At 49.4% G+C, this 23,861-nt stretch overlaps 1 protein-coding gene across 1 annotated transcript; it reads left to right on the top strand.

Annotated features, from left to right (window-relative positions):
- Positions 1–10: 10 nt before the first annotated feature.
- On the top strand, positions 11–18,402 carry LOC115395781 (NLR family CARD domain-containing protein 3-like; the record flags this gene model as incomplete). The annotated part of the gene is made up of 6 exons (XM_030101424.1): positions 11–1,791; positions 3,120–3,293; positions 4,212–4,394; positions 8,009–8,191; positions 18,298–18,353; positions 18,401–18,402. Coding segments are annotated over 6 exons (2,379 nt in total), but the record flags the coding sequence as incomplete, so codon positions are not given.
- Between the last annotated feature and the right edge of the window lie 5,459 nt (positions 18,403–23,861).

The following is a 23,861-nucleotide window of genomic DNA, read 5'->3' on the forward strand; positions in this document are numbered from 1 at the left end:
AGGTGTGGGTCTGCAGCAGCTTCTCGAAGAACATAAGAAGAGTGTGAGGAGGAGATGTGAACGTATGACTGAAGGAAGTGATGAAGCAGGAGGAGGAAGCCTCCTCAACAGGATCTACACTGAGCTCCACATCACAGAGGGACTCAGTGAGGAGCTTCAGAGGGAACCTGAGCTGCAGCAGCTGGAGACAGCTTCCAGGAAGGAGAGCCTCCATCACACTGCCATCAGGGTTCAGGACATCTTCAAAGCCTCGGCCCAGCAGCACACACACATCCGAGTGGTTGTGACCAGCGGCGTGGCCGGCAGTGGAAAAACCTTCTCAGTGCACAAGTTCAGTCTGGACTGGGCCGAGGGCCTGGAGAACCAGGATGTCAGTGTGCTGGTGGTGCTCTCCTTCGGGGAGCTGAACCTGCTGGGAGAGCAGCCGTACAGCCTCCTCTCGCTGCTGGCTGTTTTCCATTCCACGCTCCAGAAGCTGACGGCAGAGGAGCTGGCCGTCTGCAAGCTGCTCTTCATCTTTGACGGCCTGGATGAAAGCAGACTTTCTCTGGACTTCAGCAGCAGCCGGCGGCTGGTTGACGTCTCCCAGCAGTCTTCAGTCGGCGAGCTGCTCACTAACCTCATCCGGGGGGATCTGCTGCCCTCGGCTCGGGTCTGGATCACTTCCCGACCGGCGGCGGCCCATCAGATCCCTCCAACATGTGTGGACAGACTGACAGAAGTGCGAGGCTTCACTGACGCCCAGAAGGAGGAGTACTTCAGGAGGAGGCTGAGTGATGAGGAGCTGAGCAGCAGAATCATCTCCCACATCCAGACCTCCAGGAGCCTCCACATCATGTGTGGAATCCCAGTCTTCTGCTGGATCACTGCTACAGTTCTGGAGCACATGTTGAGCACCGAGCAGAGAGGAGAGCTGCCCCAGACCCTGACTGACATGTACTCCCACTTTGTGCTGGTTCAGACTCACAGGAAGAAGCTCAAGTACCATGAAGGACCTGAGACGGGTCCACAGGGGCTGACGGAGGCTGACAGGGAGCTTCTTCTGAAGCTGGGCAGGATGGCCTTGGAACATCTGGACAAAGGAAACGTGGTGTTCTACCAAGAAGACCTGGAGCAGTGTGGTCTGGATGTGACTGAGGCCTCGCTGTACTCTGGAATCTGTACTCAGATCTTCAAGAGAGAGTCTGTGATCTTCCAGAAAATTGTCTACAGCTTCGTCCATCTGAGTGTTCAGGAGTTTCTGGCTGCAGTCTTCATGTTCCACTGTTTCACCAATAGGAGGACAGATGAGCTGAAGACCTTCTTTGGGGAGGAACATGCTTTCACATCTCTCGATGTTTTCCTGAAGGTCGTCCTTCATAAATCTCTCAGAAGTCCAAACGGCCACCTGGACCTGTTCGTCCGCTTCCTTCATGGACTCTCTCTGGAATCCAACCAGAGACTCTTACAAGGTCTGCTGGGTCAGACAGAGATCAGTCCAGAAACCATCCAGAAAGTCATCAAGAACCTGAAGAAGATCAATAGTGGAGAAATATCTCCTGACAGAAGCATCAACATCTTCCACTGTCTGATGGAGATGAAGGACCTCTCAGTACATCAGGACATCCAAGAGTTCCTGAAGTCAGAGAACAGATCAGAGAAAGAACACTCTAAGGTCCACTGCTCAGCTCTGGCCTACATGCTGCAGATGTCAGACCAGGTCCTGGAGGAGTTGGACCTGGAGAAGTACAACACATCAAAGGAGGGACGACGGAGACTGATCCCAGCTGTGAGGAACTGCAGGAAGGCTGAGTGAGTCCACAAGTCTTCATGATCAATGTCTCAGTGATGATTGTAGAAAGTAGTTCCTGTAGTTCCTCTGTGGAGATGTTCCTCAATGATCTGTCATGAAGAACCCATCAGTCCACTCGTCCCATTATTCTCTACATTTACTGCTGTTACTAAATGTAAACAATCCCCTCCAGAGGTTGGCTCAGTTCTCAGGATCTGTTCAGACTGAGACTGTCAGTCTTCCTTCATGTTCTAATTCACATTCAGTCTGTTCTTGTTTGGAATATTCAAATATATTCCAGTTTTTGAATTCCTCCCATCAGCCCTCAGACAAAGTGAAAATAAAGCAGCAGATTTTCTCTTGATCTTCTTGAGACTGTTTCCATCTGATGAAATACCGTATTGGCCCGAATATAAGACGACTCCGATTATAACACGACTCCTATTTTTCAAAGATCATTTTGTGAAAAAAAAAAAAAAGAAATGCTGAAGACAATAAGGTCACTCATAAAACAACTTTTTATTGTACAATTATTATAAACTCAAAATCTCACAACTGAGATAACATTTCACGAGATATAAAATGAAAAAATATATTCTCTTTCTCAAAATAAGAAACAATAAGCAACAAATAAGAACCTCAAGGGGTCAAAACTGCATAAATGATGTAAATAACTTCCCAGTGCCTTCAGCTGAATCAGGTTCTGGTGGTGGACATTCCGTCTTTCCGTCTTTCAGAGACGTTTTCACTCACTCTTCTATCAGTCTCTCTGAAGCGTCGCTCTTGGGACCACGGAAAGCTTTTCTCGTGGCGTTAGCATCTGTAGGCGTTTTTTTTTTTCTGTGCTCTCCACTCTGCTACACCAGATCTCTTGGCGGCTTGGCAGTTGTTTGATGACTCTGCTGCGTTGATCACAATCAGTTTAAAGTTGGTATCATAACTTCTCCTCTGTTGTTTGCTCAGTTGTCCAGCGTTCAGCCCCTTTGTTCCACATGATCCGCCATTTTTCATCAGATCAGTTGATCTCATTTCATCGCTCCACTCGCTCTCTGGTCAGTGATACTTTGGCTCCATCTAGCGGCGCGGATGCGTATTGACCATCTACCGTAAGTTCACGGTTATAACACGACCCCACTTTTGAGGATGCAATTTCTGGAAAAAAACATCGTTTTATATTCGAGCCAATACGGTAATTCCTGTCAGACTCAGCAGGAACAGGACGAAAGCCCTGCAGCTCAGTGCAGCGGGGCAGGTTGTGGAGTTTCTACAGGAGAGCAGGTCTGATGTCCAATAGTCCAACAAAGTGTCCTCTCTCATAATGTCCTGTCCTCTCTGGGTCTCTTTACAGTCTTTCTCGATGTGGACTCTCTGATCCTCACTGTGAAGTGATCTCCTCAGCTCTGAGCTCTGACCCCTCCCATCTGAAACATCTGGACCTGAGTCACAACAACCTGAAAGATTCATCAGTGAAGATTCTGAGTGCTGGACTGGAGAGTCCAAACTGTAACCTGGAGACTCTGAGGTCAGTTCACTGTCTGAAGGTAGAATCTGTTGGAGTCAAAGGACTGAGAGGAGTTTAGGAGGATTCCAGATGTTGTTTGGACAGAGAGTGGACTGAGCTCTGCAGCATGTTGATGAGAGCTCTTCTCCTCCTGGTGGCTTCAGCTGTTTGGACTTTCCATTTCTAAACTCTTCCAGTCTGAACCTTCTTCAGCTCTCAGTGAAAATATGCTGAACACAGGTCTGATATTCATACACAAAATGTAAAAGGCTTTGATCTGCCACTCCCGCAATAAAAAAAGCAAAAGATTGATTGACGTCTTCGGCAGTCAAAGAGCTACACAAGTCTGAGCCAAAAATAATAAACATCACATGAGTACAGAATGTTTCCTCAGTTCATATTAAACACTTAAATAACAGAAAATATAGATGATTGGTCCATAAATTCACCGCAGCTGGTCGGGTGGTCATTTTCCCTCCCCTGCCCCTATAAGACCTACGCCGTGTTTCCACTGGACGTGATGAAAACGACAGCATTCGCAGGACAAATGAGATTGTGCTGTGCTCGTGTGACTGTCAGCACTGGTAAAATATGCAAAAAACCATCGCCACTCCAAGGCCGCCAATCATTTCTCTGTCGAACAAGGGAGTGTGTGTGTGTGTGTGTGTGTGTGTGTGTGTGTGTGTTGTAGAAGGAGAAATGTTTGTCAGCAGCTGATCTGAGACTCTGATCCTGCAGTGAGAGAGTGGACTGAGCTCAGCAGCAGCTGACTAGTGTGTGTGGACATGAGGAGGTGTGTGAATGTTGTGTGTGATGAAGATCCACGACAACAGAACAGCTGATTGATCAGGACTCAGTAATGTGGAGCTGCTCATTTCTCCATCAATACATCTGATTGGTTCCTCCTCATTGATTCTGCTGCTTTCTCTCTTTATTCAGGTTGAGGAGCTGCAGGTTGTCAGAGATCAGCTGTTCTTCTCTGGTCTCAGCTCTGAAGTCCAACCCCTCCCTCCTGAAACATCTGGAGCATCTGGACCTGAGTGAGAACCCTCTGCAGGATTCAGGAGTTGAGCAGCTGTGTGGTTTTCTGCAGAGTCCAGACTGTGGCCTGAAGACTCTGAGGTCAGACTCCATGTTTGAGTGTGTTTCAGTCAAAGTTGTGTTGACACTGAAGTGCAGACATTACACCGTGTTTCTACCGGACGCGGTGAACGCGACTGCATTCGCGCGACAAATGAAATCGCGCCGCGCTAGACGCTCGAGCTTTATCGCTGGTGCAAATATACAGAACAAAACATCCTGCAGAAACATCACAGCCCTCCTCATCACTGTCTCCTGCACAGCAGCAGTTGGCAGGATTCTTCTGTTTGTCCCACAGTCCTGTGTGCACCAGGCTGTCTGTGTGTGTGCGTGTGTGTGCGTGCGTGCGTGCGTGCTGATCGATTTTTTCGATTTTCTGCGGTTTTTATTCTTTTTTGTTTTAATGACTGTTTTTACTGTTCAGCACAATATGAAAAGTGCTTTTACAAGTAGACTGAGATTGAGATGGCTCCGACTGTGCCCCCCTGCGTTCTCCCTCTCTTTCTCTTTCTGTCTTTCTGTCTCTTGCTCTCTGAGCATTTCTGTCCCGGTCCTGTCCGGCAGCCATGCTGGACGGCAGCTTTAAATGAAGGCAGCAGCAGGACAATATTCAATCTCTTCCTACTGCTAACATTAAAATCTGTTCGGACAGTAAAAGGCTTTAATCATACAATATTGTACGCCCCAGCTGCCAAACAGGACAAGGGAAAAAAAATATACTGCTCAGTTGTTGCTCGCGAAGCTTCTGGAGGAGTAATGGTGGACAAGACGAAGCCTAAGCAAATGAGGCCAGCAGGAGCGCTCATTATGTCACATCCTCTCAAATTCTCCCCAAGAAATATTGGTGCCGGACCAGCACTGCAACTTTCAAGTGATAATTTAGACCTGTTAGTGGTACTTACAATTAATATGTCAGGGCAGAATCCACACATCATTGAATATTTTTAACATATTTATGGTGGAAAATAAGTATTTTTAAAGTTGAAAAACTCGTTAATGCACCTTTAAGAACAAGGAATTGACACCAAGGATCAGTCTGATCAGTGTCATCTAAAGAGGATTCACTCATTTCTAACTCATTTCAGCTGACATTTCCAAACACAGTTAGAAAATATCCAGAAACAAATGTTGAAGGATTTGAGTTCTGTATAGAGGGTTAAAACTAAATCTTCAGACTTGGACAACATTAATACAAAAACAGGTTTTTCAGTTTAAAAAAGTTCTAAACTAATAAAAAGCCACAATATGTGAGCTACTGTGTAGAACTGAGTAAATATCAATCATTCATCTCCTCTTCAGTAACTGTTTTAAACAGCACTAAACCGGCCGCCCTGTTCTCCCCTGTTGTAGCGTCCCCTGGCCCAACAGACCAGCTGGACGGGGCCAGACTTCCTTCATGCAGCGTGAAGCTGGATGAACAAAGCACATTTCCATTTCAGCAGTGGGTTCTATTTTTACAGGAGTGACCCCCCAAACCTGCTCCAAACATTTCAAATAGCAAAGACAGAAGTAAACAAGCGCTCCTCATTCTGCCGACCAAGGGGCTGAAACTCTGATCACGGCTGAGATCTGAGGTTCATTTCTGATGCTGCTGCTGGAAACACAGAGCAGCGTCATATGAAACATCTGCCAAGCTTCCAAAGCAGAGACAAGCAGAAGCAGGCCGGAGCTGTTCGTAGCGTTTGCGCTGATCCAGGGAGCAGCTCCAAGCTGACAGCAGGTGGCGCCATTTTTAAACGCCCCGAGCAGCATGACTTCTGGTGGAAGTCAAAACAAAAGCCGGAACAAGGAAAAAAACTCAGCTGACGTGCACCAGCTCCATCTGTTGTTGTGATTGAATGAGTGTTTTTTAATCTGTCATGAAGCCATGTCCAAGACAAACTTCTGTTTTTAGTGAAGAAGGGAAATAAAGTTTCTATCTCTCTATATCAGTGATGAGAGGGAGTGGACTGAGCTCTACAGCATGTTGATGAGAGCTCTTCTCCTCCTGCTGGCTTCAGCTGTTTGGACTTACATTTCTAAACTCTTCCAGTCTGAACCTTCTTCAGCTCTCAGTCACTACGTTTATATGCCGTCAGTATTCAGGTTAAGGTCCAAATTCTGCTTTCTGAAACATTGGGAGTAAGCTGTTTACATTTGTGAACAGAGTTTCTCCTGTATACATGGTGATTGTGATCAACTGGAATATCCCCATCTAAACCGCTATGCACGGAGAATGTGATTAAAATCCAAACACAGCAGCAGCAGCAGCACGGTGAATCATGAACAGTCCAGGCCGATAGCAGTGGCCTTTGTTAGCGCTTTGGTGCTGGTTCTGACCCAGCATCAGTACTGAACACTACTCTTCCTCATGGTCTTCATTAAAGGGAACATATTATGCTTTTGTTCACTTTGTGAAGAGTTTCTTATAGTAGTATGTGTTGCCATAGCCTCATTATGATTTCAAATTTGAAAATTGTCTGTTTCCTCCATGTCTTGCTACACCACATGTTGTGAAAATGCCTGCTGAAATGGTCCAGTTTGAGTTGGGTCCACTTATCCTGAAATAAGTGGATTTAACTCCTCCCCCTGACTGTGCCCCCACCGTGTGTGTGTGTGTGTGTGTGTGTGTGTGTATGTGTGTGTGTGTGTGTGTGTGTGTGTGTGTGTGTTCTTGTACATACCCAAAAGTAAGGACCAAAATTCGTATTTCACCAAGAGAGTGAGGACATTTTTGCCGGTCCTCACTTTTCAAAAGGCCTTTTTTGGCCTTTTTGAGGGTTAAGACTTGGTTTTTGATTCAGGGTTACAATTGGGTTTAGGTTAGGTTTAGGGCATAGGTTAGGGTTAGGCATTTATTTGTGATGGTTAGGGTTAGGGTAAGGGGCTAGGAAATGTATTATGTCAATGAGTGTCCTCACAACGATATAAGTACAAACATGAGTGTGTGTGTGTGTGTGTGTGTGTGTGTGTGTGTGTGTGTGTGTGTGTGTGTGTCTGTGAGTGGACGTGGACAGACGCGTTCAAGTGCATACTGGAAAGCAGGCTCAGAAACAGCCTGTTCTGAGGAGGCTCATCAGAGCGACTTTTTAGACCGCTGAAACTCTGAACAAAGGATGAATTTGGGGCGAACAAATTTAAATATTATGTTTTGGGGCTTCTGAGACCGATATGACGTGACTGAAAAATAGCATAATATGTCCCCTTTGATACAAGGAGAGAATGTGAAGAAGAAAGTGGAAATGGAGCCGGAGCTGTGCCGTACACACCCACACCACTGTATAATGAAGTCGTTTGTTTTCTCCTGGCTCCAGTGGTGTGGTGCTGCGTCTGTGTCTGACTTTCACCGTGTTTGTTTACCTCTACGTTTGTGTTTCTGGTGGATTTGGCACCAGCTGCCGCATAGAAAATGAGCAGAACACAAATGAATGTTCCTTTCAAAGGGGAGATTCTGATACGTGTTGATGTGACCAAATATTCAGGTTAGAAAAGGAGGAACCCGGGAGTCTAATTGAGGTTTTTAGAACCAGAATATGAACATATTCAGGATTTTGGTGATGTTTACATGACTGAGTGTAACCATGTTATTGATAATTTTCCAGTTTTGAAAGAGTTATTGGCTTCACTTCAACATCAGACTTTGTCCTCTAATCTCACTTCTTTCTCTCTTTATTCAGCTTGGAGAGCTGCAGTTTGTCAGAGATCAGCTGTTCTTCTCTGGCCTCAGCTCTGAAGTCCAACCCCTCCCTCCTGGAACATCTGGAACTTCTGAACCTGGGCAGGAACCATCTTAAGGATTCAGGAATTGAGCAGCTGTGTGGTTTTCTGCAGAGTCCACTCTGTGGTCTGCAGACTCTGGGGTCAGTTGACTGTGTGTTCCTGTTGTAGAAGGAGAATGTTTGTCAGCAGCTGTGATCTGAGACTCTGATCCTGCATTGATAAGAGTGGACTGATCTCAGCAGCAGCTGACTGATGTGTGTGTCCACAACAACACAACAGCTCATTGATCAGGACTCAGTAATGTGGTTCTATTTCATCCCTACTGACCACCAGAGGCGGTGCTTAAATGTTCCCTTCGCACATGCGTAGTTCGAGTATGTATATCAACAACGTCACTCGTGATCCCTGGGTGACCTAGGAACTGCTATAAGTTCTTGTTCCTGACCCAGGCTCGGTCACTTTTTTCTTCTCGTGTTTGGTTCGAGGCTTGAAACATTGGGATGTGCCTATTCTGCATTATACGAGGGGGGACCCACAAGTCCCTGGACTGTGGTTTAAAAAAAGAAAAAAAACAAGAATGATTTCAGACTTTTGGCCATTATATGTTGCTATAGCATAGCCTTAAGCATAACTGTGAAAAATTTCACCTCCCAAAGACACACAGGCAGCTCACACGCAGTGTTCATGTTATTGCAGTCCCGCTCCCTTCTTCGAAAAATGCGAAAATGGTCCCGTGCCTCTTAGCCACGGAGCAGAAACAGGCTCGCATGGACATGTGCCAGGAGCTGAAAAGGCAGCTGGAGAACGATGGAGGCTGTTTGGGAAGCTCATCACTGCTGCGGCGCTCCGGGAGGCGGTCAGGCTGAAGCGGCCGGTGCTGTGGGAGACTGGGGACTGTTTTACACACAGGGCTCTGCACATAAAACAGTTCCTGATGAAAAACAGCATGGCCCTGCTGCTCCATCCACCGTATCCCCTCGATTTAGCCCCTAGTGATTTTTGTCTCTTCCCAAGAATGAACAAGGAACTGAAGGGGCGGAGATTTGATGACGTAGAAGAGGTGGAGAAAAAAAATTGAAGAAAGCTCTTAAAGGGACGCAGGAGCATGCTGACTGTATTGAGCGATGGAAATCCCGGCTGCAACGCTGTATTCAAGCCAAAGGAGAGTACTTTGAAGGTGACAATTTTGATTAAATGTGAAAATAAAAAAATAAAAAGTTATACCCACAGTCCAGGGACTTTTGGGTCCACCCACGTACAGCCTCCACCTGGCTGGCTAAGTAGCTGGGCTGTCTGATATGTGGCCGGTGTGGTCTGCCGCGTCGGGGTTTTGCCCGTTGTTGGCCCCGCTGAGGCGCCGGGCCTTGGTGAGTGCTTGCTGTAGCTTGCTTGTGCTCGTAGCTACGCTGTTGTGGTACTTACGCTGTTGCGGTACCTACAGTACACTGTTTGCGGAACCTACGCTGTTTGTGGTACTTCGCTATTTGCAGTATCTATGCTGTTGCAGTATCCCCTGCGTTGTGTGCGCTCTTTGCACAGCAGTGTCGCTTTGTGTTCTACCCAGGCTGTGGCATAGCCTCCCGTTCCTTGCTGTTGATTAGCAGGTGTTGCTGTGTGGCCGACGTTTCCGGCCTGCCGCCCTGTCGTTTTTCTCCACAACCGTTGCTCGGCGTTGCCGCGATCATTTCCTCCTGCTCCCACTTGGTTTGCTGTGCAGGCAGCGCACGCCCCCTACTCTCGGCTTACTGCACCACCGTCCCGGGCATCTGATACTCCGACTGGTGGCGCCAATGCAGGTCAGTGGGGAGCAGGTGTCTCCGGTCGACTGTTTTTTTTCTTCTGTGGTGCTGCTCGGTTGCTGGCTTCCCTCTGTGTTTGCGCTAGTGTGTGCTACCCCGGGTGCCCGTGGCTCAAATGGGCTCAGCTGCGGTTGCTGTGCAGGTGGCGTGCGCCCCTTCCCTCAGCTTCCACGCTGTCATTGCCCTGACCTGCTACGTGTGTGTGGCGTTACAGTCAGGCAGGAGGAGGGAGTGCCGGCTGGTGGCCGCTCTCTCTGCTGGTCATGGCGTCAGCATGTTGTGCCTGGTGTTGTTGGTTGTGCAGCAGCGTGTGCCCCCTTCCCTCGACCCCTGAGAATAGGGTGTGGCATACGGTGGAAGAGCCGGTGTTCAGAGATGGACGGCTCTCACAATTGTGTTACCTGTGGAGCCCCCCTACAGGCGGATGATGGCCATGACCTCTGCCCCAGTTGCCTTGGCCCTATTCACCTCAGGGACATGCTGTCAGACAATCCGTGCATGGATTGTATCGATATGCACAGCAGGCCGCAAGACTGGCGCAGGTCTCACCTGCTGCTGAGGGTGGCCTGGGGGCCTCCTCTTTAGGGCAGCTGCCTGGCTCTCAGCTGAGACGTTTGAAGCGGCGCAGGGGATCCGCTGCTGGGGCTCCGCTGCTGGGGCTCTGCGCTATACAAGTGTAGTCCATTTACCATTTACCATTTTCACCTTGACCCAGGGATACCAGCTGTAGTTCCAACGCCGGCACCCCAATTCCGACCGGGCCACCGTGACCATCATCAGGGAGCCGGTGAAGGCTCTAGCCTTGGACCAGGAGCTGGCCACCCTCCTGACCCCAGGGGGCGATTGAGGCGGTAGACCCCCTGGTGGATCCAGGGGGGTTCTATTCTGTGCACTTTCTCGTGCCCAACAAAACGATGGTTTACGTATGTAAACTCGGTTCTACGAATGAAAGTGAACCTGTCACCATGTGACTTAAATCCTCTCGTCTCAGGAAGTGTTATGCCAAATTAACAACACTTGTGGGTGCGCGCTACACAGTATATGAATGACGCGGGTGTACACACTCACCCTCTTTCAAATGACTGGACGTAACCAGGCAACGCCGAACGAGTGACTACAAAGGTTACAGGTTCACATGGTTCTATTTCATTTCAGTGAACCTGTAACCATATGACAACAGTATGCCAAAGAAGTCACGAGAAAGGTGTGCATAAACCCCACAGGGACACCAGTGACAAAAACAGATCACAAAAGCACAGTTGACAACGGTTAAACAGTCTTTATTGCTTAACGGTAACATAAAGTGGGCACCAATCAATGATAAGCAACGTAACACAAAAGCCACAGTAATCTCAAACACAAAGTGTCATCCATCCATCGCAGCTCCCAACACAGAGGAGGGGATGGTGGAAGCAGACACATCCAACCTGTAGAATTTAGCAAATGTTGAGGAAGATGCCCATCCAGCAGTACTACACACGTCAGCCTATGGAGCACACCTAAACAGTGCCCAGGAGGCAGCCATGCCCCATGTGGATTGAGCAACAACCCCACGTGGGAGGGCATGTCCCGAATGCTCATACGCCAGCGCAATAAGGTTAACAATCCAATGCGCCAGGCGCTGTTTCGAAACAGGCCTGCCCTGAGCAGCCACATCATAACACTAAAAAAGGCTGTCCAGAAAGTGAAACGCATTAGTTCGGGTCATTTAAGCCCTCAGAGCCCTCACAAGACTCAAACAGTGAAGCCTCATTGCCTCCTCCGAAAAATGAGGTGGGGGGGAAGAAGGTCTCAATCACCAATGGCCTGGCCACAAAGCGTCTAGGCCAGGGGTCGGCAATTAGCGGGGCACATGTGGCCCGCCGAACCGTTCAATCCGGCCCGCGAGAGGATTCCAACACGCGCGCGCACAAACCCACGCATTACCCCGGGCCCTCCAGCGGACGCACGCACCCCTGTTGGAGTGCGATATCTGTCATTGTGTTGCAATAGACAATCTTTGAAGATGTGTTGTTTAGTTGTGGTTTCCGGTTTGTCACTGAAATATAAAAAGGAGTGGCGCCTCGTCTGGTGAACAGAGAGCGCAACTGAGTGCGCGGCGAGCGGCCGGCGGCGAGCGGCCGGCAGCGAGCGTTTCCAGGGAAAAATCTGCGCTCCCGTCGCCTTGCACTGCCACTCGCTGCCGCCCGCCGCTCCATTGCTCGTCGCTCGAGTTGGTTGAAATAGCGAATCTGCGCCAGGACAGACTGTCAGCGTGGAGGTCTTCACGGACGTGCTGACGCAGGGCAGCAGGGCTCCGACCACGCAGAACAGTTGGCATGATGCCAAGGCGAGCGGCGTGCACGATCTCACTTGTTCACCGCTTCTGGTGGAAACTGGGTCAGCCTGAAGCAGCACTGGAACCGGCCGTCCGGGCGCAGCTCCTGCAGAAGACGATGGAACTCACGGAGCTCAGACCGCCTCCGGAGGGCAGCATGCAGCCAGAAGCGATGCCGGCCTCACTGCAGCCAGAGCTGACCAGACTTCCTCATGCCGATTAGATAGCAGCGACGGTGGCAGGCGGAGCATCTCAATCTCAATCTTTATTTGTAAAAGCACTTATCATATTCATAAAAGTGCTGAACAGTAAAAACAGTCATAAAAACAAAAAAGAACAAAACCCGCACCATCGATCAGTATGTGCGCTCGCGCGCGCGCGTGCACGCACACACACACACACACACACACACAGAAAGCCGTGTGCACACAGGACTATGGGACAGACATCAGAAGAGTCCTGTCCTCTGCTGTGCAGGAGGCGGTGAGGAGCTGTGATGTTTCAGCAGGATGTTCTGTGTTGCATATTTGTACCAGCGTGACGCGTCCCGTGAATGAATTCACACACCAGCGATAAAAGTCGGGCGTCTAAGCGCGGCATGGTGTCATTTGTTGCGCAAATGCAGTCGCGTGAAACACGACCGCTGAACCCCCCCCCCCCCGCTCTCCAGTCCACTGGCCCGGAGCCCCATTGGCCCCCGATTGAAGTGCCCCCAAAAAAAGTGGCCCGCCGCAAAATCTAATTGCCGACCCCTGGTCTAGGTAATACCTTCGGCAGAAAAGCAGTGTTCGGCAAAAGATGAACCACCCTGTCCTCATTACAAGGCAACCCGCTCCAACAGAGAAAGCTGCAAGCTCACCCACTCATTTGGCAGACGAGATGGCAAGCCAAAAAACTGTCTTCATTGAGAGGAGCCACAGGTCTAAAACAGACAGAGGCTCAAGCGGGGGAAGACACAGAGCATGAAGTACCACTTGCAGATCCCATGATGGAAGCAAGCGACTCTTGGGGGGACACCGCCGCCTATCTCCCTTCAAAAACCGAGCTGCGAGAGGATGAGCCCCGGGCGACAGCCCCTCATGATGCACATGAGTGGCAGAATTAGCGAGATAACCTCTCAGCGTAGATTCAGACTGACCTTTGTCCAGGAGGTGATGAAGAGAGGAGAGCACCACTGTCATGTCACAGGTCACAGGGTCCACAGCAGAACCGCGACACCACTCACGAAACACCGTCCACCGGCAAGCATATAGGCATCTGGTGGAGGGAGCCCGCAAGGCCTCCAAAGTGTCATTTACAGGCCCACTCAGTCCAAGATTGCTCCAGTGTCGCCTTTCAAAGGCCACACATGAAGGCTTAGCACCTCGGGTCTCGGATGCCAAATTCTGCCCTGCCCCTGAGACAGCAGATCCGGTCTGGTCGGAATCTGCCATGGGTGCCCCTCCAACATCTCGTAAACCTCGGACATCCACCGCCTCTGAGGCCAGTTCGGTGCCACCAAGAGCACCTGGGCCTGCAAGAACCTCACTCTGCTGAGCAGAGCAGGGAGATGCATAAAGAAGCACCTGCGGCCAAAGACTGCTCAGTGCATCCGTCCCCAACATCCCTGGTGGGCCGTTCATTGAAAACCAGAGGGGGCAATGAGCATTGTCCGCTGTGGCAAAGAGATCCACTTCGGCCTGACTAAAGCGGCGCCAGATCTGGTCGATCTGGTCCCGGAAGGTAGAAAGCCCTCAAGGACATCCCCTCTGACTGGACCCACAAAAGGAGATGACGTGCCCTGGCATGCAGATCTCAGACCGCCCTGGCGATTGATGTAGGACACCACTGCTGCATTGTCTGTTCTCACCATCACCTCCCTGCCTCTTACAAATGGCAGGAAATGCTGCAAGGCCAAATGGACTGCTTCCATTTCCAGCAGATTTATATACCAAGTCGAACACACAGGATCCCAGGTTCCCCTGGCATACCGTCCTTCCCACACGGCACCCCATCCTGTCATGGAGGCGTCTGTGGTCACAGTCACCCTGAGTGGCCCAAGGCCCAAGGGGACCCCTGCCATGATGGCGGGAGAGGTCATCCACCAGGCAAGAACCTGCCGACCTTTTAACGGCAAAATAAGCATTTTGAATCGGTCTCTCGGCATGGACAGGTTCCGGCTCACAAACCAACGCTGAAGTGGCCGTGTGTGCAACAGCCCTAAAGGCACCGCCTGCGCACCAGCTGCCATGAAGCCCAGCAGCCTCTGAAACAACAAAGCAGGAACAGTGCACCGACCCAGGCAGCTCATTGCGCATTCCCTGATGGCAGACACCCGCTTGGTGGGCGACAAGCAGGTCAGCCCCCCAGAGACGCTGTCATAGAGACAGAGTCCAGAACCAGCCCCAGATACACCACGGACCTGCCGAGCACCAGGTTGCTCTTGTCCACATTGAGATGTAGACCAAGGGAGGGCATATGGGCCAGAACGACAGAAGTGTGTTTGTGGGCGAGCTTTAGGGAAGGAGCGCACACCAACCAATCGTCCAGATAGTTGAGGATGCCTTGTGTCCTGAGAGGCGAAAGTGCAGCGTCGATGCACTTTGTGAAAGTCCGAGGCAACAGGGACAGGCCAAACGGCAGCACATTGTACTTGTAGGCCACCTTGGAACGCGAACCGCAGGTAACGCCGATGATCGGGATGAAAGGACACGTGGAAATAAGCATCTTGAAGAACCATGGTTGTGAACCAGTCTCTCTGCCGAGCGACCTGAAACAGGGTCCGCAGTTTGAGCATTTTGAAGGGAAGCACCTTCAGATATCTGTTCAATTGCCTCAAATCCAGAATGGGCCAGATGCCCCCTGTGCGCTTCGGGACAAGGAAGTAGGGGGAGTAAAACCCACCCTGCACCTCCTTCGGAACCAGAGGATGTATCGCCCCTGTAGCAGCCACACACCTTCCGTTGGTCAGGTGGGTGAAAAGCAGGTCAGCCACCCCGAGAATCCTGAGACGAACCTTGACCTTGTGAGAGGGATCTCTGAAAACCCACACCTCTCTCCGGGGCAAGCCGAGAGCCAGGTCTGGATAGCTGCTGGCGACGGGTTGGCTGTCTCACTTTGTGGGATTCATCCAATGCAGCCTCGGCAGCAGGGCCAAACACCTGACCAGGCGAAACACTCGACCCCATAACAGCTGCACGCTCAGCATCCGACAGACTGGTCTGACTCAGCTCTGGACTCAGATGTGCTGTCGAGCGAGGGTCATCTGAGCCATGGAGGCACCAAGAGCCCTAGCCTGTGCACCCACTCCCTGAATAACTGTATCCACGACAGTGGACAGCTCAGGGAACAATTCAGACGCGCTCTTGGAATCCAGATCCCGGATGAGGCCCTCCAAATACACAAGCAAAAGAGCATTAGTATTTGCCAGCCTTGCAGTCACAGCAGTTGATTGGTAAGCCTTAGCCACCAAGCCATCAGTAACCCTGCACTTCTTATTAGGGTGGAGAACAGCTCTGCCATCAGGAGATGCCCCAGCGAGGAGTGCAAACGACGAACCCACATGTAGGGCCCCATCTAAGCCATGCTCAGCGGCACCATAGCGTGGGGTCAAAGCATCCTGTGGCTGTGCCCAAAACTCCCGAAGACGGGACAAAAAATCTGAATAAACAGGCGAAAGGGCATGACCCTGACGACCAGGGCCTCTATCCAAAGCCGAAGCCCTGGGTGGAGAGGGCGGAGCAGGGAGACCCGCAGCACCAGCAGCACGTGTCAGCAGGGCTTTCACAGAGAAATCCAAAGTCACTGACGAATGACCGTCATCAGGAAAGTCGTCCAGTAAAACAGCCTGCTCGTTGTCATCGTCATAATCGTCTATCAGTGCTGAGGAGCCACAGCCTGAGCTGTTGGTCTTACCCATCCTGCCGGAAGCAGCCAGAGAGATTGCGTCAGGATGAGGACCAGCCTGCAAGGGGCCTGGGCATCCAGCAAATGCTGTTGTGCAGCAGCCATGGTGTCCATGGTCTTACGCATAGCGTCCAACTGAGCTTGGAGAGAGTCCACCCTGGGGTCACAGACCTGGTCCACCTTCCTCTTAGTCCCAGACTTCAGCGCCGCCTTATGAGGAGGAGGGTCCTGAGCAGGTGGAAAGGAGTCCTCACGAGCACAATCCATGTGGTCCCCCTCAGAAGCCATGATGCAACAGGAGAACTGTCAGGGACAGCACAAAGAAAATACACACTGAATACAGCAGTCGCCAGGACTGATAGAAGCCAGAATAATCAAAGAAACATGGAGAGCAGACCTTAATAAGAGCCGCGATACCTCTCCAAGCCACGAGGTGGCCAAAGCGCACCCACGAGACACAACACTACACCTGCTACAATCAGAGTAACATTAGCACAACAAGGCTAAGTGCCGCGTAACATATGGAGTTGGCAAAAGCCGCGGACAGCGGATAGTAACCACTCACCAAACAGTAACACACGACTCGTAGAACGCTTGATGGGTGCGAGGGAAACAGTAGCCAAAACAGCGATGAGTCGCCTGGGAACACAGAGAAATACCGGCACAAGCTCAATGACCAGGAGGAAGAAACAGGGTGAGTGTGTGCACACGCGTCATTCATATACTGTGTAACATGCACCCACAGGTGTTGTTAATTTGGCATAATGCTCCTGACCCGAGGGGATGTAAGTCACATGGTTACAGGTTCACTCAAATGAAATAGGACTGGGGGATTTCACCCCATACTGGATCTGAGGGGCCTCAACCGCTGCTTGAGGGTACTGCCATTCCGGATGCTGACGCTGAAGGAAGTATTGCGGACCGTCTTGCCAGGGGACTGGTTCACGTAGGTCGATCTGAGGGACGCTTACTTCCACGTACTGATTGCACCTCAGCAGAGTCGGTTCCTGAGATTCGCCTACAAGGGCAGCCATTGGCAGTTTCGGGTGCTCCCTTTCAGGCTCTCCCTCTTGCCAGGGGTTTTTACCCGAGTTGGGAAGGCGGCCCTGTCCCCCCTAAAGGCACAGGGTATGATGGTGATCCTATACCTGGACGACCTGGACGTCGCCTCCCGAGAGCCCCACGGGCGCCGCACGGGCGCCTGCCCGGGACCTACATCTGGTGCTGGAGAGCTTGTGTCAGCCTCCCTGTGAACCCCTGGCAGCGGCAGAGCTGCAGTGGGTGTCCCGCAAGACGGCGTTCCTGCTGGCCCTTTCCATGGCGAAACGTGTAGGGGAGCTGCACACTCTGTCTGTTCACCCGGCGTGCCTCAGGTGGCATCCAGATGGGGCAGGCATCATGCTGTCGCCGAATGCCGCTTTCCTGCCTAAAGTGTGGTTGAAGCCAGGGGCCAGCCAGCCTTTTCGACTCACCCAATATGACCCCCGCTGAGCGGCTCAGGGGACCAGCCGGCACACTTGTGCCCAGTCAGGGCTCTGAGGAGCTACGTGGTTGCGGCGGCGGTGTGCGGACGTCTGACACCATTCGCCATTCCTATTGGGCCACGGGCCAGCCTCCGCCCCAAGGTGTGCATTGCAATTCCACCAGAGAGGTGTCTACATCATGGGCCACCCTGAAGGGGGCACCCCTGCCGCCTCCTGGACGACGCCTGGCACCTTCTCCAGGTTCTACAGGCTGGATGTTGTGCCTCCGCATCCACTGCGGGTGGTCCTGAGCCCTGCAGAGGCATCTCAGTGAGGTGGTTTCCTGGGATTCCTCATGACTGAGTTGGCATATGTTATTCCAGTGCTTGAAGCGCCGGCTCTGGCGTCAGTAGGGATGAAATAGAGAGAGAGTTACAAATGTAACTACGGTTCTATGAATCCCAGAGGACTGCCAGAGCGGCCGTCACTCGGAATCCTCGTCGTCACGCAAGAACATTCCGTAGGAACCGATCCTGGGTCAAGAACCGAAACTTATAGCAGTTCCTGGGTCACCCAGGGGTCACGAGTGACGTTGTTGGTATACATACTCGAACTATGCATGTGCGAAGGGAACATTCCAGTGCTTTAAGCACGGTCTCTGGTGGTCTTCCGGGATTCATCGAACCGTAGTTACATTCATAACTCTCAAACTGCTCATTTGTCCATCAATACATCTGATTGGTTCCTCATCATTAATTCTGCTGCTTTGTCTCTTTATTCAGGTTGTGGGGCTGCAGTTTGTCAAAGATCAGCTGTACTTCTCTGGCCTCAGCTCTGGAGTCCAACCCCTCCCACCTGAAGGAGCTCTACTTGAATTCCAACCAGCTGCAGGATCCAGATGTGCAGCAGCTGGTTGATCTTCAGCAGAGTCCAGACTGCAGCCTGCAGACTCTGAGGTCAGTAGATAGTTGGAGTGAGTCCATGCTGCTTTCAGCAGGTTTGGATTAAACACAGTCAGTCAGTCTCTGTCACTGAGAACAAAGATCCAGTGTTTGACTCTCAGTGAGGCTGTGAGAGGAGAACGCTGAGCAGCTTCAGGATTGGACAGCAGAGGACACACAGTCAGCCAATCAGAGGAGCCACAGGCTTGTTGTGTTGGTCTGACAGTGATGGTCCTTTCATGAGCTCTGAGCTGCTGACTGCTGCTGTGAACAGGACTGAAGTCCTCACTGCTTCACACACTCTGATCATCACCTCTCATCTCTCTGCAGGTGGAGATGAGAGCAGAGAGGAGGCTGTTTGTCCTGAAGATCCTCTCCTCCTCCTCCTCCTCCTCTTCCTCCTCCTCCTCCTCCTCCTCTCCCTCCTTCTCTCCTCGGATTGTATCATCAATAGATGTCCATAGCGTTATCAGAATTTGAAATGCTGCCGTTCTGGAAAATGTTCTTCACTCAGAACTTTTCACCTCACTGAATGTGACTCTATGGAACAATACATACATCTGACATGAGAACAAATCCTAGTTTTTCAAAGACTGCTCTGAGAAGAATATTTGACTGGCAACCTGTAGCGAAGCCAGAGTGGGGGCAAGGGGGTGGTCGCCCCAGGGCCCACAGGGTCATAGGGCCCTGTTTCATGTGATGTGTTCAAATTTAATCTTAAATAAATTATTATAATAAAATGTGCAGTGTGTGCAAGAAGGTATGCACGAGTGTGGGCTCCAATTCGCCAATTCTTACATTATGCCTGTCCATGAATGCATCAGAGCTGTAAGCCAGCACTGATTGGCTGTGCTGTATTAACAAGCTTTTTCTTTGCACTTGATCTGAACTCTTTGGAGGGAAGTTAAAAAGCAAAAATGGAGAAGAAAAAACACCAATCTGGTGCATTCAAGAGAAAAGCAAAAGAGAGAAAAGAGAAGTTAGTTGGTTCTTGTCATCAACTAACGTCTTAAGGCCCGTCCATGCTTCACATGTACGCGTTTCCGCGTCCGCTTTGGAAGGTCCGCGCACCACCGATGCGGACGCGCTTTCTCCCATGCTACATTTTGAGCTCAGCTGTACGCGTCTCATGCAGGCGTGGTGATCCATGCAGCCTCGACAAGCTTTTCCGGCACTACAGGCTGTTTATCTGCTCCTTTATTACGGATTATTTAGAGAAAATTAAGCACATACATTGTCAGTACATTATCTTTAAGTATTAAAGTTTATTTAGCCTTTTTTTTCTGTTTCTGAATCGCGGGGGCGGCGCCGGAGCGATTAGTCACTTTTTCACTTCTGTCTGCAGACCTTCTCCTCCCTCCAGACAGTCTTTCTCACTTTCCACGAGGTTTTCACTCTTTCCGTGTCTTTAAGTGGAGCCATCAGGCTGGAACTCCGTCTACTTTCACTTTTACCGTCATGTTTTGTTTGCTATGGCACTCTGGCGCATGCGTACACTTCCGCGACCTGCGCGCAATGCGCAACGCGGTCTCAAAATCTGGCTGCTGCGCGGACGTCTGCGGATCGGTCCGCGCGGACCCTAGCGGACAGGAATTCATGACGATTTTTACGTCACGCAGACCAACGCGCAACGGGCACCCACGCGGACATGTGAAGCATGGACGGGCCTTTACTTTTCATCAACACCGCACCATGGCCGCAAAAGCCCAACAACGCCGGTTGCGGTGACTGGACACGAGGCTATGCTAGCCGCTAGCAGTAGTACCCAAAACCTAATATTGGAGGCCAGACTGTCAAACCTCACCTTGCTGAGTGTTGAGCGGGACATTAACATTGACAAGGAGAAAGTGGTCGGCAGGTTTGCCGCCATGAAGGAGAGGAGGGCAAAACTTTAAAGGACGACCACAGCATGTACAAAGTTCTGAATTGTTCTGGATAGTTTTGTTCGAGGATGTTCAAGGATTATGGAGGAATCAACTGAACTGCGGGCACCAGCACACAGAGAGCCATTGGTGAGTCAGTGAAACCTTCAAAAATATTATCTTTATCAGAATGCTGTGGTCTTGAACACCTGTCTATTTTCAATGTGCCTTGTGTTGCTCTCAACTATGAGACCGCAAGTCTATTTTTTTTAATTATACGTGAATTCCAAAAGATATAGATAGCAGAGTCTATATCTATCTGAATAGATTGTGTAATTTTAGACCAGCTGTGTTCATTTTATATGTAAGCTGTATCAAAGATGGTACAGATATAGCCCGTGACTTTTTATCTGAGCTTTCAGCACCATGGACAGCCGACGCTCTGAGATTGACACCTGTAAGGCTGCATTTGTGTGTGTGTGTGTGTGTGTGTGTGTGTGTGTGTGTGTGTGTGTGTGTGTGTGTGTGTGTGTGTGTGCGTTGGTAGCCTATGTCTATTTGTTCTTCAGAACAAGTTTGTGAACTGGTTTGTGACTTTATTCTGCTTTCTGAGGCATATAGGTTTGCTTGGCTCAATAAAAGTGAACATTAGTGTGTTGTTTGATGATAGGATGAGGTATTGTTTGAAAAAATACTATCATAAGAGCCCATTGAGAATGCTCCGCCCCCTCTATACTGAGACCCACGCTCCGCCTCTGCTGGCAACTGATCCTCGTCCAACTGTACAACTGTTCCTAAAGTTTTTCATTTGCACCAGCGATAGCCACGCTCCAACTGATGCTCTGGTTTGTAATTATTCTGTAACAGTAATTGGAGAAATCTTCTCAAATCACTGGACATGACCAACAACCACCACCATGAAAAACTAAAGAAATGACAAATACACATTTTTATCAGTAAAGAAACTCACATGAAACCAAAATATACACTGAAATACGAGACTGTCCTCCCCTAGAAAATGACCACAGTGGTCTTTAATTCATGCCTCAAATTACAACCATGGGGCCATTTTAAAATCAAGCGCCCCCTAGTGGCCATGTAAGTAATGTTACGGGCATCAAACACTGATGGAGATTGTTGTTTTTTTGTTTGTTTTTTTAGCGGAGTGAGTTGCACTTCATAATTATTTAACCAGAAATACCATTCTCTGCATTGAATGACTTCAGTTTGATTTTCAAAACAGAAGACATGCTCTGAAATAGTTTCTGGGACAGATCAGAAGCCACAATATGAACCATAAAAACAAAGCTACAAGCATAAATCAATAGAATTGAAGAAATCTCTGCATTATAGTTTAAGCAATGCTTCTCTCCAGACAAATATACTCTTTATCTTTATAGTTTCAACTCGGTTTATGGGTGTGATCTGCAGTTTTTTCATTTCTGTGTGCCTTCTGAAGGCTTCCTCTGCAGAGCTGTGGCTCCGCTGTGTCCTTAGCCTGGAAAGAAGTTGATGTGTGTCACGGACTGATTTTTTTTTTTTTCTTTAAGAATGGGGTTTTGCTCTTTAACTAATAATACCGTATTGGCCCGAATATAAGACAATGTTATTTCCAGAAATTGCATCCTAAAAAGTGGGGTCGTCTTATAATCGTGGACTTACGGTAGATGGTCAATACGCATCCGCGCCGCTAGGTGGAGCCAAAGTATCACTAACCAGAGAGCGAGTGGAGTGATGAAATGAGATCAAATGATCTGATGAAAAATGGCGGATCATCTGGAACAAAGGGGCTCAAACGCTGGGCAACTGAGCAAACAACAGAGGCGAAGTTGTGATACCAACTTTAAACTGATGGTGATCAACACAGCAGTGTCATCAAACAACTGCCAAGCCGCCAAGAGACATGGTGTAGCAGAGCCTCGTTCTTATTGGAGAGCACAGAAAAAAAAAATGCTGAGCTATGGGAAAAACTTTCCGTGGTCCCAAGAGCAACGCTTCAGAGAGACTGATAGAAGGGTGAGTGAATACGTCTCTGAGAAACGGAAAGACGGAATGCCCACCACCAGAGCCGTGATTCAGCTAAAGGCACTGGAAAGTTATTTACATAATTTATGTAGTTTTGACCCCTTGAGGCTTCTTATTTGTTGCTTATTGTTTCTTATTTTGAGAAAGAGAATATATTTTTTCATTTTATATCTCGTGAAATGTTATCTCAGTTGTGACTTTTTGAGTTTATAATAATTGTATAATAAAAAGTTATTTTATGAGCGACATTACTGTCTTCAGCATTTTTTTTTTCACAAGATGATCTTTGAAAAATAGGGGTCGTGTTATAATCGGAGTCGTCTTACATTCGGGCCAATACGGTAATTGTCCACGAATACTCTTCTGTGCATTAAATAACAAATTCATTTGTCATTTTGCAAATAATATTTATTGATTATTTATTTTGATTCAGAAGTGTATTCATACTGCTGGAACAAGTTGATTCCTCTTCTGTTGTAAATCTATCAATAAATCAATCCAACATGTCTTGTCTGTCTGTCTGTATTGATATATCAGATATATCTTATATCCTCTTCTTGTTTAGCTCTCGGAGGAGGCAGACCCTTTTTACTAATGCTCCCTCTTTGATTCTTCCTCCCTGTTGTCTCTGTTTGCTGCACTCTTGTCTCGTCTGTTTGACTGGAGAAATCACTTGACTTGGTTTTTTCGAACAGACCAAATATCAACCATGGAACTGATCAGCTGGTCTCTCAACGCAATTGATAGGATTTTTTTCATCGAAGAGCACAGGAGCGAGGGAACCTTCCTGCCTGGACGGGGCCTGGCATGCTCGGTATGTGATCGACGCCCGGGGCAAGTACAGGGGGGTCACATGCCTGGCATTCCTGTCCGTGGAGGACATAAGAAATGTTTGCATTTTTGGATTCATGATGACAGGCCTGCAGCTGATTGGCTTGTGCTGCAGCCTGATCTTCTGGAGGATTAAGAAGATCGCCACTACAAAAGACGTCCAAGGGATGATGGTCTTTTCAAATCAACGGGCAAAGCTGACGCTGACCGTTTGTGCAAACTCTTTCGATAACTGGACATTTGGGTTATGGGCGATTGAGACGCAAGTTGGTTGTCACCATCACCGAGAGGGTTAAACTTAAGCTTTTGTCTGAAAAAAGTTGAGAATCAAGCAAAGGAAGGTCAACCTGCTCCTTTCGCACCAAAACAAGCTACTAACTGATTGCATCTGGCGCCCCTTGGAAGTCAAAACACCTCCTGGAAGGATCAAGGCCTGGGATTGTTTATCTATCTATGACCTTCTCTCTCTCCCAGTGCCACCTGCCTGACGAAGAGTGAGGTTGACCTGGCGCGCTGAGAAAGCTGCGATGGCTGATCTGCTGAACTGATGCAACTGTCTTATGTGTTTGCTGCTTGTGTGCGTGGATTTGGTTTTCTTTTGGTTGCTCGTCCTTTGTTTCCTCTACGAAGCACAGTCTGTAATGATGTACCTTTTGTTGATTCCCCTATGCTTCCCCCCCAATCAGT

This window comes from Salarias fasciatus, chromosome 10 (assembly GCF_902148845.1).
Source record: "Salarias fasciatus chromosome 10, fSalaFa1.1, whole genome shotgun sequence".
Taxonomy (NCBI): domain Eukaryota; kingdom Metazoa; phylum Chordata; class Actinopteri; order Blenniiformes; family Blenniidae; genus Salarias; species Salarias fasciatus.